At 54.5% G+C, this 20,380-nt stretch overlaps 1 protein-coding gene across 1 annotated transcript in view; it reads left to right on the forward strand.

Moving 5' to 3' along the window:
- The window catches only part of RAB8A (RAB8A, member RAS oncogene family), a 20,675-nt gene extending 295 nt beyond the window's left edge, over window positions 1–20,380 (forward strand). Inside the window, exons 2-8 of the mRNA XM_010845587.1 lie at window positions 5,258–5,318; window positions 7,557–7,617; window positions 11,716–11,793; window positions 14,016–14,105; window positions 14,666–14,731; window positions 16,240–16,290; window positions 19,031–20,380. Coding sequence (XP_010843889.1) covers window positions 5,258–5,318; window positions 7,557–7,617; window positions 11,716–11,793; window positions 14,016–14,105; window positions 14,666–14,731; window positions 16,240–16,290; window positions 19,031–19,123 — 500 coding nt within the window. The 3' untranslated portion in view covers window positions 19,124–20,380. The remainder of the gene's footprint in view (window positions 1–5,257; window positions 5,319–7,556; window positions 7,618–11,715; window positions 11,794–14,015; window positions 14,106–14,665; window positions 14,732–16,239; window positions 16,291–19,030) is intronic.

Here is a 20,380-nt window from a genome sequence, read left to right on the forward strand (position 1 = left end):
CGGCCGGGGGCGCGAGAGGCCCGGGCCGGGCGCGCCCCTGAGGAGCTGGGGCTGAGGGAGCGGCCGGGCGGGATGGACCAGGGATCTCAGAGGATCAAAGGGAGGCAGAGGGTTAAAGAGCAGTCGCCTGCATCATCGTTTGGGGGTTCCCCGGACATGGGAGGGAGTGGGGACCAGGTGCCCATTTTGCAGATGGGAAGACTGAGGCCCCAACCCTCAGCCTGCTCAGAGAGTATATGTCCTGGTTGAGGTCTTGGCCCCCGTCGTCTTGTTCGGTCTTTGCAGCAGCCCTTGAAGAAGTTTTTGGTTTCCTCGTCTTACTAATTGGAAACAGGCATGGAGAATAGGGACAGCGACAAGTGACTTCTGATCTTATTACGCATTTACTGTGTGCCAGGCTCTTTATGGTGCATTATCACACTTCCGAATGCTCTGAATTAGGTGCTGTTATTAGTTCATTTCACAGATGAGGAATTTGAGGCTCACAGAGGATACTAGACTTGCCTGTGGTCACACCATCTACAGGTGGCAAGGATGGTATTTGTTCCCAGATATGTATGAAAATCCCATGGATGGAGGAGCCTGATAGGCTACAGTCCATGGGGTTGCAAAGAGTCAGACAGGACTGAGCGGCTTCACTTTCACTTTATGTCTGAACCCAGAAATTAAGGCTCAGCCATCCCAGAGAGATGTGAGCACACACCCCCAGGACAAGCACAGCTGATCCATCTCAAAGCCAGGACTCCAACCCAGACATCTCCTCTTCTTTCCTCTGGAATATTCAGGGGTTGCATCCCTCTCCCTGACCTGTTTCCCCCGTGGATGAATTTCTTCTAGAAGGAATGGTAAGAGGGAGTCCAGAGACTTTCCCTGCCCGTGCCCAGCCTTCCATCCCACTCGAGGGTGACAGAAATGGCGATTGATAGCTGTCTGCTCTGGGACCTGTCATCTCGAGGCGGATGCCAGATAAAAGCTTCAGTGAGAAACCAAAATCAGCCTCTGCCACTGACAGCCCTGACTTCCCTATCGCTCGGCCCAGGACACTGGTTGTCACTTTGCAGAACTGCCCTTGCCTGCAGGGGCCAGCCCACATTGTGGTGGAACAGAGTTGTTGCTTCTCAGTTCTGACATCCATGAAAGTGGGGCTGACTTCTCCCCACCCCACAAAAATGACCGTTGTCCGCATGAAAGGGCTTGACCTGAAAGTAACATCCATTAAGCTGATAGCCTGTAAACTATGCAGCCTTGCTGTGGAGTGGGGAACTGGGAGAAAGATCACTAAGCCCAGGAGTTGGGGAAAAAACCTAGGAAATGGGCTTTGCTTTGCCCCTGTGTGCCTTATCTCCCTAATCCCCATAGTGCGCTGCCAATTCCATCTTTGCCTTCTTCCAGAGCTGCACTTTGCAAGACACTTAGCTGCCAAATGGAAAGAGAATGGGACTGGCAGTCATTATTCTGATGTCCAGGTGCTGTTTGCCCTTGAACGAGCACTTCACCTCTCCGAGCCCTGTTTATTCAGTTTGGGAGTGGTGTTCTCTGTTTTGGCCAGTGCCTGGATGGTGGAGGATCAGAGCTGTACAATGAACAGGGGGCTTTCTCCACTATCAGTGGCCATCTAGAGGAAGCACAGTGTCTCCTACCGTGACAGCATCCTTCCCCAGACACAGGTCCTTCTGATTCCTCCCCTTCACTAACACCAAGGTCAAACTTTGGGGTTTTACCTTTGCACCCCCACCAATCAGGAAGTGATATTCACTCCTGGTAGACTGTGGCTCGCTCTCAGTCCAGACCTCAGTTTCCCAGAGTCAGAACCTTCCTGGTGAGAATTTGGAGGTTGAGTTTTTTGTTTGGTTCTTAATTCTTGACAGGAAAACCCAGTCTAGTCTCTGAGGAGGCCAGCCTCCACTTACAGGTGAGGATGTAACTTGGGCAAGGTCATCTAAGGCAGTGGGCATGGCACTTAAACCCAGGATCCCGCCCCCCGACCTCAGGATCCTCATTACATGTGTAGCCTTCCTGCTGGCCACTGTTTTCTAGGAAATTTTAATTCCCCGTGACCTTGAAGGTATGGCCTCATAACTCTTAGGCCTTGTAAAGTTTACACTTCCTAATAAAACTTGGTGTGTTAGTAAAACCCAAGAGGCAGATAGAGTGGTGCTTTGGGTTCTGTCGATTGGGCAGTGCTTCTTGATTTCATACATTCCCATGTATGTGGGCTTTCCTGGTGGCTCAGAAAGTAAAGAATCTGCCTTCAATGCAGGAAACCTGGGTTCGATCCCTGGATGGGGAAGGTCCTCTGGAGAAGGGAATGGCAACCCACTCCGGTATTCTTGCCTGGAGAATCCCGTGAACACAGGAGCCTGGAGGTCGCAAAGAATTGGACACGACTGAGTAACACACACACACACATGTATAACAGGAGCAGAGGATGTTTTAGGAAGACGTTTAGAATGCTTTAAGAAGCCACTTGCATGTGGCTTAGTCCTGAAATACAGCCTAATGCATAGAGGCGATTGGCACTGAGCATGCCTCTGTATTTTCTTTATAGATTGGGGATTAAGTGGCTGTTCATTTTCTGCCCAGGTTACATTTTGCCAAAGCCTGCTCTCATAAGCTCCATCGATCATTTGTGGTTTGAACTTGGACCCGTGGCTCCTGGAGTTAGCTCTCCCCAGCCTGGCTCAAGCCCTGGCTTCTCCTTAGAGTCCCATTCATTCATTCCTTCAGGGAGGCGGATGATATACGTGTAAGTGCTTGCTAAACCACGCAGCACCACGTAGATCTATTGCTCTTCCTTTTTTTTTTACGCAGCCATCTTTTCCCCAGTGCCTGCTGCACACCAGGCATCTGGCTCAGTGTAGGAGCTGGAGGGGTGACTTGGATGGATCAGGAGGAAGCGGAACCGTTAACTAACTAGGCCTGCAGTCAAAGTTTGTGTGCAGGACTAAGTGATCAGCTTCTAGCAAATACATACTCAACCCCTGCTGCACTTGGTCACTGGAAATGCAATCATAAATAAAGAGCACCTGCCCTCCTGGAGCTTATGTTCTAAAGGCCAGTACTCAGATGCAGGCTTACATTCCCTCTCGTCCACAGGACATCCTAAGGCAGGCAAGGATGGAATTAGCATTCCCCTGCAGGGTGCTGGGCTTCCCAGGTGGCTCAGTGGTTGAAGAATGCACCTGCCAATGCAGGAGACGCAAGAGACCAGCTTCAGTCCCCAGGTCAGGAAGATCCCCTGGAGGAGGAAATAGTAATTCACTCCTGTATTCCTGCCTGGAGAATCCCTAAGAGGTATTCTAGTGGGCTGTAGTCCGTGGGGTCGGAAAGAGTCCGACTGCAACTGAACATCTGAGCACACACACGTGAACCCTAGGTTCTAAGGGTCAAGCCAGGCCTCAGTCTCAAAGGTTGACAGGTGGAGATTAAAGATATAGATATAGATTGATTGATTTGGGTGTACCAGGGCTTAATTGTGGCGTGTGAACTCTTAGTTGCTGTATGTGGGATCTAGTTCCCTGACCAGAGATCCAGCCTGGGTCCCCTGCATTGGGAGTGCAGTCTCAGCCACAGGATACCAGGGAAGTCCCCACAGGTAGAGGTTCAGAATAAACTCCTAGGGGCAGGGACTGGACTTAGCTGTTACTCCTCCACACAGGCCATTCAGATCATCACGTTTTGCTCCTAGCGTCATGGAGTGAATAAACAATGTCAGGGGTAATACATGAAGAAGATGAAGGAGGTTGGAGGGGAGAGGATGGTTAGGAAGGCTCCCCGAGGAGGTGACTGGAACAGAGACCTGAGTGAAGGGAGAGGGGAGCCAGGTGGCCATGAAATGAAAGAACATTCCAGGAGGGGAAAGAGCAAACCTAAAAGCCTTGAGGCTGAAACATGCTTGAGCGATGTGGCCAGAGAGGAGGCTGAGAGCCATGGGTTCTGAGGGGGCCAGGTTAGCGTACTTGGGCAACTGTTTTCACTTTATCTTGGGGCCAAGGAGTCAGTGGGAAGCCACTGAAAGGTGTTGGGGGAAATTTTTAAACAATCTTATTATGGGAAGTTCCCTGGTGGCCTGGTGGTTAGGATCCCAGGCTTTCATTGCTGTGGCTCATTTCAGTCCCTGGTCGGGAAACTGAGATCCTGCACGTCGTATGGCATGGCCAAAAAAAAAAAAACAAACGTTTTATTGACATATAATTCAACTCACCCATTTAAAGTGTATAAGTCAGTGGCTTCAGACCCATTTACAGAGTTGTACAGCCATCATCACAGTCAATTTGAGAACATTTTCATTATGACAGAAAGACAGCCCACACCCCTCAGCAACCAATAGTCTCCTTTCTGTCACTCTGGATTTGCCATTTCTAGATGTTTCATGACTGGGATTATATACTATGTGACCTTTCCTGTCCGGCTTCTCTCACTCAGTGTCATATTTCCAGAGTTCATCTGCGTAGCAGCATGTGTCAGGGCTCCATTCCTTTTTATGGCTGAGTAATATTCCTCTGTAGGGACGGACTGTGTTTTGTTTATCCACTCGCGTGCTGGTGAACACACTGGAAGGTTTGGAGCCAAGGTTAGCTCAGTGACATGGTTGAGTGTGTGTTTTGGAAGCTCGGGAGGGGATTGAGGGAACAGTGGTGGGAGAGCCTGGAGGGCAGTTAAGAAGGCTGAGAGGTCGCCCTGATGCTGGGGAAAGGGGCCTGGGGCCAGAGGGTGGGAGAGAAGGAGGGCAGGGTCAGGAAGGCTTCTTGGGAGGGGGTCTTTCAGCAGGTTTTGTCAGGCTAACAGGCAGGCAGGTGGGGACCACACCCAGAGAAGGACCTACACGTGTAAATGCCAGCTCTCCATCTGCATCAGGCACATCTCAGGCCCAGCGCCCTTGTGCTCGGAGGGCCAGGTACGGGTGGCGGGAAGTGGGAGGCTCTGGCACCCATTCCATGAGGCCGCCGACCAGGGAAGGGAAGAGAGCAAGGCTTCGGCACCTGAGCTGCCTGGGTTTGCCCGCCAGCCCTGCGCCTCGCCAGCTTCCTTCTGTGCAGCTCCATTCTGTCCTCTGAGCCTCAGCCTCCCCTTCTGTGAGAGGAGAAAGTTCACCAGGCACCTCCAGGTTTGTTTGAGGGGTTTAGACATCCTGCCTGCCCAAGCGCCAGCAGGTGCCCCCGAGACTATGACTGCACAGGTTGGCAGCACCCACCGCAGATGCAGCTTGGGAGAGAGGCTGACAGTGATGTGCCTTTTTTCTTTTCTTTTCTTTCAGGAATTGACTTTAAAATTAGGACCATAGAGCTCGATGGCAAGAGAATTAAGCTACAGATATGGTAAGCATTGTGGCCTTCATCAGCCCCTCCGCCAGCAAGTGCTTTGAGCTAGAAGCCCCTGGTTCCGCGCCCCGCACCACCCGACCATGGCCCTCATCTCTTTGTGCCTAGCCCAAACACTTTGGGCTTTCTTCAGAAGCCCCAGGTGAAGGGACTTCCCTGGTGGTCCAGTGGTTAAGACTCTGCACTTCCACTGCACGGGGCATGGGTTCGATCCCTGATCAGACTAAGATCCCACATACCCAGAAACGTGAATGTTAGTCGCTCAGTCGTGTCTGACTCTTTGCGACCCCATGGACTACAGCCCATGAGGCTTCTCTGTCCATGGAAGTCTCCAGGCAAGAATACTGGAGTGCGTTGCCATTCCCTTCTCCAGGGGATCTTCCCTACCCAGGGTTGAACCCAGGTCTCCTGCATTGCAGGCAGATTCTTTACCATCTGAGTCACTAGGGAAGCCCCATATCCCCAGCTATATGGCCAGAAAAGGAAAGGAGGAGCCGACAGAAGCCCCAGGAACGGTGCTTTGCTGGTTGATGGGGCTTAGAGTCAGTGTCCACCCGCTCTGAGGACATAGCCACCAGACCCAGCTCACATGTGGGCACACACTGCGCCTCAGAGCAGCCTGCTCCCCTTGAGCTCTCAGAGAACCCTCGTGGCGGCAGTGAAGGCCGCCAAAATAGCAGGATACGTCTGCCCGGCCTCTCCATGAGCCCATCAGCTTGATGAAGAAGGCCTGACATCACTTCCTCTTTTCTCTCCTGGGGACACCCAGGCCTCTCTTCCTAACATGCAGACCTGAAACCCCAGAACCAAAAATGAGCTGAGGCCAGGCCCAACAGTGAGATCTGTTTCTGTTCGGCTCACCAGGGACTGACTTCCTGTGCTCCATAAAATCAGAATTTGTGAGTCCCCATCACGGATTGTGGCCTGTAGGCTACCGGCCTTGGAAAGGCTGGGCTCAGGTGGTCAGATGTAGGAGAGCCTCAGCCTGCAGCCCCATCACTCGCAGGGGAAACGCAAACCCTGAACCACACAGAGAGAGGTCACGTTGGGGAGGGTAACTCAGTCCTTCCAATCCAGGCACATGCCTGTGTGTGGGATGGGGGCTGTGAGATGGGCTGCGGAGCCCCCTCCCTGCAGCTCATCTCCCCAGCTCAAGTCTCAGATGCTGAGCACTGCCCCATCTGCCTGGCGGGTCCCCTCAACTTCAGGGGTCTCCACCTCTGAGCCCGACTTCAGAATTGAATTCTGTTTGTGGCCTAACTGATCCTCCTGAGCTCGGGAGGCAGCCGGTCTCTAGCCGCCTCATAAGTTACAGGCCATTCAGGTTCCTCTATTTTACAACACTTTGGCTCCCTGGCAGCCTCAGTGCCCAAGTTCAAAGGGACACTGCACCAGCAAGGAGGAGTTGTGCTTTCTTTTCCTCCCCTCCTCCTGCTTCTGCTCTTAGCAATCACAGTGGGGTTAATGACTGTCTTAAAACTCTTCTAGAACAGTCGTAAAATCATAACTGATCATAACCGCTAACGTCACCTGCTATTGGCGGCCAAAAGTCAACATGGCCCCAAATCAGGTGTGTCTGTCTGGTCCGGACATGCCGAGCCCTGAGCAGAGGGTGGTGCAGGGTCGCAGGAGGAGCCCTGGGCCCAGAGACAAAAGCTGTGGTCTTGTCCTGGCTCTGCCACCGGCCAGTTGTCACCTTCAAACAGAATAATGAATACCCTCCGTGCCAGGAGCTGGCTGGGCAGGGGCATATCTGACCCAGGTGTCGCCGCCGTACCCACAAGGAAGGCCTTTCCCCCGGGGTCTCCACCAAGATGGTGAGCATGGAGCTGCTTCCTGAGCTTCTCGGGGCTCCCCTAATTCAGCCTACCAAGGAGGGCTGTGTCCCCCTGCCACCTGACCAGCCCCTTCCACACACCTGGCCCCAGATTTTCAGATAATACCATCCAACCTTGACTCTTCTGGGGCCCATAAACCCTGGGGGAAATCCCCAGGAAGACAGGGTATGGAAGAGGAGTCATTCTGCCATATCCCCGGCCAGGAGACGTCAGACAGCTGCCCTGGCCGTGGTTTCTTTCTCTAATGATGGGGGGCAGTGCCCCACAGCAGAGTAATGAATCAGGAGCTGATGGCCCATGAGAAAGCTGGCTGTCCGTCCTGGGTAAATGCCCCTCATTCTCACTGTGATGATTGTTCTGCATCACTGCTAATATCCCTTCTCCTTCTCATCGTTAGGGACACAGCTGGTCAGGAACGGTTTCGGACGATCACAACGGCCTACTACAGGGGTGCAATGGTATGTATTGGTTTGCGGGGGGTTTGAGGCTTTTTTTTTTCCAAGTCAAGTGAACATCTCGTCCTTAGACACGGATACCTGAAGTTTCTGAAGAGCCCATGGTCTGGCTTCTCAGGGGTCCTTGGTTCCAGGTTAGTTTTAGGAAAAGGCTCTGTGCCCCACCTCCACCCCCTTGTCCATGCATCCCCTTCCAGCTCCAGAGACAATGCAGGGTTCAAGGAAACCTAATTCCCCAGGAATGAAGGAAGACACAGGAAGCCGGTTCTTCCAGGTAAGGTCAGGTAAATCAGAGCTGGCATGCCCCAACGCTGAGGAGCGCTCACGTGGCCCACGTCAGTCTCTGTGGAATTTGCTACCGAAAACTTGAAGATCTTCCAGGAGCCGACTCGCTCTGGGTTGTTGTCTGTTATATCTGCTTTCTGGGCCTGAGGCAGAATGAGGCGACTGGGGACACTCGCTCTTCATCCATCAGATATTTTCACCAAGCACCTTCTCTAGGCCAGGCCCAAATCAGATGCAGAGAGCAACCTGGCCTGGGCCAGGGTCCTGTCCTCAGGATCTCCAAGCAGGTCCTGCACCTGTGAGGAGTGTATACAAAGCAGGGTGCCCAGGGGCTGCGGGGAGTGGGAGGAAGGTTCACAAGACCTACTCAGCCACCTGGGTCGCTCTCTGAGCACGTTCGCCTTCCTTGGAAAGTGGTACAGAGAACAGGAGTGTCCCAGGCAGTTGTGAGCATAGATGGCCAGTTCCCCGTTTCCAGCTCCAGCTTTGCCCCATCAATCAGCTGCTTAGACCTGTTTCCTCCACTAGGCCGAAAGCTCCAGGAGGGCTGGGCTGCCTCTGGGTCCCCGGCACATGCCCGATACCTGGGACCAAACTGAGGGTGCTGGGAGCTTGGGAATTGCTGGCAGACAGCAGCAATGAATAGAAGCATTAAGTATTTAGAGCATCCCACACAGCATCTGAACATAATAGAAACTCAATCATGTGGGTTGCAACCTTAGTGCTCCTCATTAAAATTAATTTACTAATTTTCCCCTCACCTTGCTGTGCTCTGGTACAGCAGAGGTCTTGGGGCACTTGGGTCCTGGGGGAGCTTTTGCTGTGTGGCCTCAGGCAGACCCTGTCCCTCTCTGGGCTGAAATAATACCCCCACCCACCAGCCACTTACCCCATTTGCCAAACCCTTCTCTGCAGCTGGCAGGGGGCCTAGGTCTTGACCATAAATCCCTGAGTGTAGGTGCCGTGATCGTCCCCATTGTACAGATGAGGAGCCTGAGGCTTGGCACCATTTCAGGCCCTGCTTAAATTCACACAGAAGATAAATGTCTGGGCTGGTAGTGAGGGGCTCTTCCCAGCCCTCGTGTCCTCAGCGAGCTCCCGAGAAGGCAGGACTGAGCCATCTGTGAGACCCTGTCCAGCCCCAAGATGACTGTGTCCTCCCAGACCTACGCTAACTCATACGGAAGCTGCCAGCTGGGTGTGGCCATTTGAATCTAAATCTGTTAACGTTGGCAACCCAGGCCCTCAGTCACACCTGCCACACTTCCGGTGCCCCAGAGCCTTGTACAGCCAGGGGTGACCATAAAGGATAGGGTGGGGAGCATTGCCACCGCTGCAGCCCGTCATCACCTTTCCTTTGTCCTTGTGGCACTAGACCCTTGGGTCCAAAGTTTGGGGAGCATCGGACATCCGGTGTCCAGTTGTAAGCTTGCAGTCAGGTCTGGGGAGCTGTGCCCTAACAGGCCAGGAAGAAGCTCACTGGAGCCTTGAGGGGAGCTTCAGGGAGGACCAGAGATAGAGTGATCCTGTGTTTTTGGTTTCCCTGGTGACTTAGCGGTAAAGATTCCACCTGCCAATGTAGGAGACGCAGGTTCGAGCCCTGGGTCGGGACGATCCCCTGGAGAAGGAAGTGGCAACCCACTTCTTACACAGAAGACTTTTACCTTCTGTAGGAATGTAAAGAGGTCTTCTTGCCTGGAAAATCCCATGGACATAGGAGCCTGGTGGGTTACAGTCCATGTGGTCGCAAAGAGTTGCACATGACTGAGCAACAACAGATGTTTTCCAGGGACTCCTGTGCCTTCCTGATAGAGTTGTATTCATTAACCACCCCCCCCCAGCCCCAAGCCCCTACAGGTAAAAATCTGGGACCTGATTCCAAGGCGCCAACCCAGCAGTGGTGGCTGCAGAATCCTAGGCCATCAGAGGGGCCAGTCCCTGAATAAAGGGGCAGAAAGGCCTCCCAAGCCTGTGGTGTTTCTTGCCCCATGGGTAGAGGCCCCAGTGATGCTCGATTCAGAGTGTCCACCTGCCGGAGTCGTCTTCTCACACTCCCCTTGGCTGGAGCGTGGCGCACATCACAGCCACTAAAAGCTCCTCCAAGTCTTCCTGTCCGCAATCTCCGTTTAGTCTCTGCAAGAGACCACTGAACGAGGGTTCCCAGGTGGCATTTTTGAGAAGTCGTGGCTGTGGCGGGCTATACGGCCACTTACATAGCCTCACAGTCACAACGGGGACTGGGAATTGCAGTGGCTTGCTTGCCCTCTCTGTGGTTTTGTCACAGCCTCGCCCTGTGGTTATCTGCCCAGGACACATGGCCCGCGTTCTTACTCTGCAAATTCAGGCGGCCTTAGAGACATCTTGGCCAGCACCAGAGCTTGTGAACAGAGGGTTTAGGCCCCTGGAGCAGGTTGTGCTTGTTTAGTTACTAAGTCGTGTCTGACTCTTTGCAACCCCATGGGCTGTAGCCCACCAGGCTCCTCGGTCCATTGGATTCTCCAGGCAGGAATACTGGAGTGGGTTGCCATTTCCTTCTCTGGGGGATATTCCCGGCCCAGGGATCAAACCCACGTCCCCTGCATTGCGTCGCAGGCAGATTCTCTACCACTGACCCCCACCCAGGGAACCATGTAACGTGATGGAATGGAGTGAGCCGGGCCTCGGCAGGACAGCTGGGGCCGTGTGCCTCGGAACCCAGGGGCTGAGCCTCACGGGGCCGGAGATCCTGTTGCAGGCTGGCTCACCACGTGCCCTGTGGGGATGTCCAGGGTGGCAGGGGGCCTGTCACAGGGTCGCCCTGAGCACTGCTGGATCCTGTGGAGGGTCCAAGGCAGTTCCTGTCATCAGCTGCATTAGAGCTGGGTTGGAATCATAAAGGTCACTTCTCTCTGTACTTCAGTTTTCTCTTTTATCAAGTAGGGTATTTGTCCTTCTTGGCGATGGCAGATTGTAGGCTCAAGCGAAGGCGGGTTCACTTTGCAGCTGTTTCAGAACCCATGGACCATCTCCCAGTTGCTCACACGTTGGTTACAGAACCACAGAGGCCTCAGCGTTGTCTGCCCCAGGGCTTAAAGCCAGCCCAATAACAGTGGGGTTGCTGGAAGGCACATGGGCATCAGGGTTTGTCCCCCTAGGCTTAGACTCCAGTTGGGTCCTTTACTTTCTCATGTGTCCAGAGAGAGGGACCTAGCCCCCCTCCCCCCGCTCCCACTTGCAGCCTCAGGGTCCCCGTTCTCACAGTGGGGACAATGGGGCACCCGACCCAAGCCTGTGGATCTCAGGGAGACTCTATTACAGTGCCCAGCTCATGGTGGGCACCAGATGAGGGGTGATGCTGGGATAAACAGAGGAGGCGGCCCTGGCTGAGTCTAGGAGAAGGCTCGGCAGGGTGCGTGCGGGGTGAGTGGGTGTGGAAGAGGCCGAGCATCGCCAAGGGTGGCAAGAGGGGGAGCACGGTGGGCATCAGGACCACGGAGCACAGTCTGTAGAGCAGGGGCTGCAGGAGGCGAGGTTGGGAGGCCAGCCACTGGGACCTCGCTGGCTGCCAAGGCATGCGAGCTTGTGTTTTTCCTGCCTGCAGGGCTCCTCTGTAAGCATGAGGGTAGTAGTGTCTGGGCTTCTGAGGAAGGGTCACATTGGTGGCCAAGGAACAGGACTAGAGCCTGCGCCACCAGGGGGAGGCTGGTGCCTGAGCCCAGCAGAAGGAAGGGTCCGGGAGGGTGTCCTGTCGGGTCCCTGCTGCCCGCCTCCTGGGTCCTCCCTCCGAGAGAGCTTGCAGCTTGTCCAGAGCCTGTGTGTCTGTCTCCCCCTGCTCAGGGCATCATGCTGGTCTACGACATCACCAACGAGAAGTCCTTTGATAACATCCGGAACTGGATTCGGAACATTGAAGAGGTGAGTCTCTAGGAGCGCCCTGGTTTTACCCATGAGATCCTGAGCACAGAGGCACCTCGAAGTAACTCACTAGGAACAAAGAGGGACGGGAATCCACACAGTCGACCCCAGAAACCACCCAAGTGTGGCTTCGTCACAGAGCAGCCCCGAGAGCCCGTTCCGCCAGCCGGGCTGTCTGGTTTGGGCAGCCCCAGATCAAGGAATAAGGATACCCAGGCCCAGTGAGCACTCTGCTTTCTAGAGAAGGAAAGGTCTCGAAGTGGCGTGACCTTTGTACTTGGAGGGTGTGGTGAGGGCATGTCAGGCCAGACTTTGAGCTGCCACGGAGCGGGCTGTGAGCTGGGAGGAGGGACCCATGCTCAGGCCGACCGTGCTGGCCCCGCAGCAGCCCGTGGGAGGAGACCTTGAGCCCCAAGGGAAGAGAACCCCAGGCCCCCCTTCCTGCCCCACTGGTCCCAAAACCAGTGTGGTCATCTTCCTGCTCTCCAAAGAGCTTGCCCTCACCCCAAAGCCTCCCCCAATGACAAACTTGTGGCTTTTGATGACTCACCGGGTGAGGCTTCCGATCTGAGAATTTCATGCACCTGTGAAGCCAGGGCTGAAGGTCCCAGCACGGTCGGCACCTGTGGACAGGTGCTCTGGGCTGAGGACCCCATGTGTGCTGGCAGGCAGGGGCTGCAGCCTCTGGAAGCTCTCCATTCTGGCCAGTAGGCAAGAGCCTTCCAGTTAGTAGGACGTTTGGGAGCAGCAGAGGGCGTTTTTCTGAGGCCAGATCTGAGCTACAGCAAGAAGAACCTTTTCTTTTTTTAAAAAAGTGTATTTACTTATTTACCTAAAGTAATAACGTTAAACCATTCTGTGCTCGAACGAAAAAGCACACACACTTTTTGAAAAAGAACTATATTTTTGAGAACAGAAAGGTTCTGTTTTCTTTAGTTACCTTTGACCCACTTTTTAAAGATAAGAAACGTTATCACTTCATTTATAACACCAAAATGGAGACCCAGGGTCAGAGTGGTGAAAAGCGACACTGTCAGTGGTGGCAGAGCTGAGGTTCAGACCCTCCTCTGTTTTTCTGATGTCTCTGATTTAAAGCGAGTGACCATGAAGTCAGCCCACTCTTTTTTTCCCTCCTTGAGAAACTAGATAGGCTTGATCGTGGGTCTGGATAACTTTCCATTTCCTGTACTTTAGGGACCTTTTGAAATCCTCCTGTAATAGTTTGCACGCTGGTGTATCTCTAAGGGCCTCTCATGGCCTAATCCTTCAGGAAGTGAGGCCCACTGTGGATTGTAGAGGAGAGATGGAAGAAGGAACCATTGTCAGGCATGAAGTGAAAGTGAAAGTCACTCAGTCATATCTGACTCTTTGCGACACCATGGACTGTAGCCTGCCAGGCTCTTCTGTCTATGGAATTCTCCAGGCCAGAATTCTGGAGTGAGTAGCCATTCCCTTCTCCAGGGGATCTTCCCAGCCCAGGAATTGAACCCAGGTCTCCCACTTTGCAGGTGGATTCTTTACAGTCTGAGCTATCAGGGAAGCCCAAGAACACTGGAGTGGGTAGCCTATCCCTTCTCCAGCAGATCTTCCCAACCCAGGAATTGAACTGGGGTCTCCTGCTTTACATACAAATTATTTACCAGCTGAGCTACCAGGGAAGCCCTTTCAGGCATGAGTGCAGAGTTAAGGAAACACCCTTAAGGCAGAGCACCCAGGGCTGGTGACTGCCAAGGGCTAGGACCACCCCGGGCACAGCCTGTGTCTGGAGCCCAAAACAAGGGGAGCTGGAGCCAGGCAGACAGTCCAGGACAGCAGCTGACGCCTCTAGCAGGGGAGCCAGGGAAGGAGAGAGGCAAGCAGGGGTCAGGACCTGGTCGCTTGCCTCCCATAGGAGGTCACTTGCCTCCCACAGGCCAGACACCGCCAGGAGTCCAAGGACAAGCGCGGTAACCTGGTTGATGCAGCCCGTAGAGAAGGCGTCCTTGGCCGCCAGAAAGCGTGCACTTGGTCGGGGTGGCAGGCAGAACCCTGTGCTCGGCCCTGGCACTGGCTCTCAGACACGGGACAGGCCCCTCGCCCTCTCTGAGCTGCAGCCTGCCCTGTGTTTGGGGCGTGTCCAGCCGTCCGGGCCATGCCACTCTGGCCTTGGACACGGGTTGGCAGTGGGCCTACAGTCCAGTCTGCTTCACCCCTCCCCTCCCCCACCTGCCCCTCCTCCCCAGCACGCCTCTGCAGACGTCGAAAAGATGATCCTTGGGAACAAGTGCGACGTGAATGACAAGAGACAAGTTTCCAAGGAACGGGGAGAAAAGGTGGGTGTGGTGACCAGTGTGGGCCTGGCTCTGCCAGATGCTGTGGGGCAGAGGGACCTCAGGGTCTAGAGTTTCCTGCACGGAGGCCAGCCCTGCCCTGCCCCAGATGGGCCCCCTGATGGGGTTGGGGGGCAGGCTTTAGAAGGGGAGAATCCCTCACCATCTCTATGAACAAAGGTGGCCCACCCTCGCGGGACGCTAGGCGTCGCTAAGGCACACAGTGGGGGTGGGTGTCAGTGGGCGTGTGCCGTGGGAGGGAAGGTGGGACGCGCGTGCCTGGCCAGGCTTCACCTAAAGATTGAAAGCAGCAACGGCTTCCTGGCGTGCCCTGCTGCCCCCACCCCACATCGCGTGAGTCCCCGTGAGGCCGGAGGGGCAGAGGACAGAGCCACGGTTTGAGCCAGGCCCCGCAACCCTCCTGCCAGGGACGCTCACCACTTGCTCTCCGCCGTCCCCAGCTGGAGGGCGTAGGCCCCCCTCACTGTTACCCACTTACGTGCTCTTTGGGGGTCAAAGCACCCAGCAGCTGGTGTTCACATGTGTGTCTCCCTCCCTCCCAGCTGGCCCTGGACTATGGAATCAAGTTCATGGAGACAAGCGCAAAGGCCAACATCAACGTGGAGAACGTGAGTCCCAGGCTCGCAGCACCAGCCCCTTTGGGCCGAGGTTCAGATAGTACCCTCCAAGGAGGCTCTGTCTCGGGGACCGGCCACAGGCTCCCGTGGCCTCTAGACTGATGACCGAGAGGTTCTCCTTGAGCAGCAGCACGTGCCAGGCCCCTTGCAAGGCCCAAGCAGTCTGGGGAAATCGCCCCCTTGTTCTGACACCAGCAGGGGCTGGTCCCAGCTGGGTACCTGGGACAGGATCTCACTGGCTCTCGGGCCACGCTCGGGGAGCAGGCGCGGTTTTGTGGGTGGGGGGACCGAGGCGCAGAGAGTGCTCCAGCGGCCGGCGCCCAGCCCCACCTCCGGGTGCGTGCTTTCATTCACAGCGCCCGCCCATCCAGAGCAGGGGCCCTGCCAAGACTTGGCCAAGGCAGGCCTTCCTCTCTGCTCCACCAGCCCTGTAGCTCCCCTGCCTTCTGCTGCATTTTGCCACTTCTGAGATCTTTCCAGAATGGATCTTCCACGCCACTCCCGACCTAGCCACCTACAAGAGGCACAGAAGGCCGTCCCCAGCTGGCCCAGCCAATGTGTGTCGCCCATGACTCGGGCCTCACCCACCTCTCTCTGTCCCTGGCCCCCTGGGCGGTGCCCTCCTCCAAGCCTTCTGTGGTCCCGTCCCCCTTCCCTTTCCCATTACGGATGAGCCTATGCAGCCCCTCCCCCAGGAGGCCTGTGCCATCCCCCAGGCCCTTAGGCCCACCACTTTGGGGATCCCCAGCACCCCGAGACCCTCTCCACAGCAGAACTTGACCACATCAACGAGTCTTCGGTGAGACTCTGCCTCTCCCCAGACCAGGAGCCCCTCAACAGCACATGCTAAGGCTGATTCGTCCCTGTATTAGGCCTGGGGCAGGGCTGGTGCCAGAGTGGGGTTTGGAAGTGTTGCCCAGATGAGGGAAGGGAGGAAATAAATGGTCAGGAGACTGGGACCAGCAGCAGCCTAGGGCCAGGTCAGCTCAAGCCTTCACCCATCCTGGGAAGATGAACCTTTGACCCTACCTACCAGGCCTTTCAGGGCAGCAACCCAGAATGAAGCTTGTTTGGCCAGGGAGCCAGCCACTTGTCTTTATGCCCTGCCTCTGACTGTTAGAAGCAGGGCAGAGCAGGCAGACAGAGCACAGGGGTCGAGGACGAGAGCTCAAGGAGTCAATGAGCCACTGGCTGCCTTGGGACAAGTCACGTGGCCCCCTCCAAGCCTCAGCTTCCTGTCTCACCAGTCAAGGGTGATCCCACCTCCCAGGATCATTGGCTCAGGGGAAGTGGTGGTCTGGGTGAGGGGGGTATCCCTGCAGTGACAGGAGATAGATGGGGATGGACAGGTGAGCCCCATGCCTGGGTCTCTGCCCTAACACTGTTACACGCACTGGCTCCACCGTTGAGCCACACGCATTGCGTGGCAGAGGCCAGGAGCCAGCCAGCCCCCATCTGCCTCCCACCCCCAGGGTGCTAACTGTGTGCTTACTCCACAGGCATTTTACACTCTAGCCAGAGACATCAAAGCAAAAATGGATAAAAAATTGGTGAGTGGGTGTCCCTGTTGGAACGGGCCAGCATCGCCACCAGTGGTGTGGTGCGTCCCTGGGCCCGGCCCTGCTTCTGAGGGCTGCACCTAGTAGGGCATCGCTAGGAAGGGGGGCGAGTTAGCAGGTGGGGTGGGGCATCCACCCTGAGCTTGCTCATCAGCTTCATGTTTTTTTCACGAATGGCATAGTTGTTTTTGTTGTTTTTAATTTATTTATTGTATCATTTATTTGGCTGCACTGGTCTTGGTTGCAGAGTTGGGGGCTACTCTTAAATTATGGTGCGCTGGCTTCTCTTACAGTCGGTGGCTTCTCTTGTTGTGGGTCACGGGCTCTAGGCTCGAGGGCTTCAGTAGTTGCAACGAACGGGCTCGGTAGTGGTGCACGGGCTTAGTTGCCCCACAGCATGTGGCATCTTCCCAGATGGGAGATCGAAGCCGTGTCCCCTGCTTTGGCGGGCGGATTCGTATCACTGTGCCACGAGGGAAGTCTGTCATAAGCTTCATCTTTCCTCTGGCCGAGAGCTACTCAGTAGCACCCACTGCTCACTAAGCCCACCAGCTGGCTGGGGACACACGGCCCTTTCCTCCCCTCTCAGGAGCCAAGCACACAGGAAGATGGAGGGCCTCCTGCAGAAAAACCCGCCAGGCAGGCTTAGAACCACAGTCTACCCAGTAGCAAGGCCCCCAAGCAAGGCTTGTGTCTTGACAGCTGCTGGTTTTCCATCCTGACACGTCTGGCAAGTTGATAGGCTTTTTCCTTCCAGCCTCAGTCTGCAAGTTGTGGCAACCTTCGGTGCATCCCAGGGCTCTGAGGCTTCTACGAGGTCCTGCCTGAGTCCCTCCCCATGCACCCTTTGATTCATCTCCAGCTTGTTGGTTTACCACACGAGCAGTTTCATGGTCCCAAAGCATCACTCGTGCTTTCTTGGTGGGGTCTGAACGCTGGACTGTGTTTTGGCTATGTTCAGCACCTACATGCTGTCGTGAGTCTTGCTCCAGGACCTCTGTTCCAGGAACCATTCTTTTCCTGCCGAGTGATGCTTCCTATTGTCTGATACAAGAGCTTGAAGCACTCTTTATGACCCATTCTACATCTGGTCATTAATTCTAAGATGCTCTGAATTGAATTGCAGGGCACATGATGGATAGAGTAGCAGCTCTTTAGCCAAAACAGCAAACAGTCTATGTAAGCCAATGTACTTTTAGAAAAATTTTCTTACGGTTGTAATTTTCTTAGAATGCTTTTCTCTTCAATATAACAGTAAAATTTTGATTCTTAAGCATCGTTCTGACTCACTTGGGCCCACTGGGAGTTACACTGGCCATCATGACAACGCTTTATGCTTTTCTTTTTTTTATTTTATTGTACGATTATTATTTTTTATTTCAGCTGTGCTGGATCTTTGTTGTGGCACGTGGGTTTTTTCTCTAATTTCAGCGCGTAGGCTTCTCTTACGAAGCGTGAGCTCTGGAGTGCACAGGCTTAGTTGTCCCATGGCATGTGGGATCTTAATTCCCTTACCAGGGATCAAACCCACGTTCCCTGCGTTGGAAGGTGGATTCTTAAGCGCTGGCCCACCAGGAACGTCCCTGCCTGTGCTTTTCATCCAGGCCTGTTGGTTGCCTCCTTCCAAGGCGTAGATTATGAGATGCTGATGCTCAGTGATAATCTGTGTAATTTCTTTTTTTTTTTTAACTGAGTTGCAAATCACCAACAGTTAAACTCTGTCCAGTTCTTACTACCTTTGTTTATGTTCAGAGTGGCAGTCCCGGATCATTTCCTATCGGTCTTTTTATTTATTAATGTAATTGACATGGAACATTGTATAAGTTGGGCATTGTTATAACATTCAACAGTTACTGTCAAATAAATTCAGATTTTACCTGAGAGCTGGAAGATGAGAAGAAATTAGCCAAAGAAACAGCACCTGTACCCTTCCAAACATGTCAGAAAAAACAGGATTTCAGATGTCGGGGCTGGCAGGGCCAGATCAGAGGCTTCAGATGCTGGGCAGCAGCACTGATGGGTTTAGAAGGGCTCGAGTTTAGGGTGCGCCTCACCTGCAGCAGGGTGGAGGGCAGACCGTGGGGAGAGGTGGGAGCTGGAGCCTTGGCACAGGGACAGGGAGGCCAGAGGGTGTGAGTGGCAGCAGGACCTGGGACGCAGCACCTCCACATCCCAAGAGGCAGAGCCTTTCGCTGCCCCTCGGCTGCCTCACTGATAGGAGATGGAAAGGAGGGAAGGATGGGTGACTGGAAAGAAGAAAATAGGGGAGAAGAGCGTGAGATGGGTGAATCAGTGGTTGGAAAGATGTTGGAGAGGGTGGATGGGTAGATGAATGAGTGATTGAAGGAATACACAGAAGGAGCGATGGATGGCTAGTAGATGAAAAGCAGATCTACGGGGGTTTGAAATTTGAGTTGTCAGTTGGAGGGGACAGCTGGAAGGATTGATGGATGATAAAAGGGGATGGTTGGGATGGTTGGTTGGAAGGAGATGGATGGATGATTGGATGGAAGGGGATGGATGGAAAGAAGGAAGAGGGTATATGGATGACGGATGGGAGGGAATGGGTGGTTGGATGGAAGGGGATGGATGGATGGTTGGATGGAAGGAAGGAAGGAGACAGGTGGACAGTTGGTTGGAAGGTGACAGATGGATACATTGGCTGGTTGATTGAGGGATGTAGAGCTCATGTTACTTGGCTGTAACCCCAGAAAACCCCTTGTGATTTCAGGAAGGCAACAGCCCCCAGGGGAGCAACCAAGGAGTCAAAATCACCCCGGACCAGCAGAAGAGGAGCAGCTTCTTCCGATGTGTTCTTCTGTGAGGAGTGCCGCCTTACTCTGAGCCTCGCTCGGCCCAGCTGACTGTGCCTGTCCTGAGTGAGCCCCTCACTCAGCCGGGGCCCTCCCCCCTCCAGCACCCCCAGCCGCACCGCGGCCACTGGGCCCACGGCCACCAGAACACAATCGAGAAATCGTTTATTTTAGCAACTGCTCTTTTTCAACTCTGGAGATGGAATGAGTGAAAAGAACCTGCTGTCTTTCCTGCGACGTCCACTGAATGGGTCCACACAGTGTAACTAGAGAGAGAGATGGAGTCGCGGCGTGGCCGTCAGCAGCAGCCCACGCGGCAGGCCACCACCTCTGGGCCTCGAGAGCCAGAGCCCCACTGGGAAGCCCGCCCACCATCCACATCCCCCTGCGGCAGAAGCGAGGCCCCCAGAGGCTGGCGACCGCTCCCGGAGCGCTCGGCTCCACACGCTGAGCACGATGAGCCACGTCAGGCCGGGAAGCACCCGCCCTGCACATCCGACGCCCGCTGTCAGCTCTTCTCTCAGTTTCTGGACAAGTGACAGAAACCATTATCCCCGGCCCCACCCCGTTCCCCCCATCCCATCTCATTTTAACTGTCAAACCAAAGGGAAGCACAAATTAAGGAAATCCTGAGGAAAGAAGCATGGCGTGGCCTTTCCTGTTTACAGCCAGGTTTGGTCCCCTGATCCAGCCGGGCCTTGCACTCGGCTGGTAGGTCTCTCCCGCAGCCCCCCTGAGCGCTGAGGGGTCACGTGCATGCCTCGGGGGCCCCACTCAAGCACCGTCTCCACTCAGCCCGCCCTCTGCCAGGGCGCCCGCTCCTCCTCCTCCTCCTCCCCCGTCGTCTCCAAATTGAACGTTCTTGCTAGAGATTTTTATTTTTCCAGATCTGTAGTGTCAGGAGGTGATTCCGTCTTTGATTTACAATGGCAGGCCCAGGTGATCTATCGGGAACACACGCACACCCTTCCCGCGCCAAGAGCTAGGGGTGGCCTGCAGGGCCTGGCTGCAGAGCAGTCTGGGTGGGTTTTCAACTGCCGTCGTCGCCCACTGCTGTTTCAACAGCTCTTAAGTTCCTGGAGAGACGGCAGTCAGGACCAGGTCGCCAGATCAGAGGGGTGTCACCAGGGAGCCTTTCTCTTTCTTTTTTGAATTAAAACCAACATACCAGCAATAGTCTGCTCTCCCCTGGAAATCTCTTTAACCTGCTCTGTTTACGTCGATAAATGCACTTACAGAAAACAAATTAAAGCTCATTTCAAAGCTAA

Source organism: Bison bison, unplaced genomic scaffold (assembly GCF_000754665.1).
Source record: "Bison bison bison isolate TAMUID 2011002044 unplaced genomic scaffold, Bison_UMD1.0 scf7180017864221, whole genome shotgun sequence".
In the NCBI taxonomy this organism is placed as follows: domain Eukaryota; kingdom Metazoa; phylum Chordata; class Mammalia; order Artiodactyla; family Bovidae; genus Bison; species Bison bison.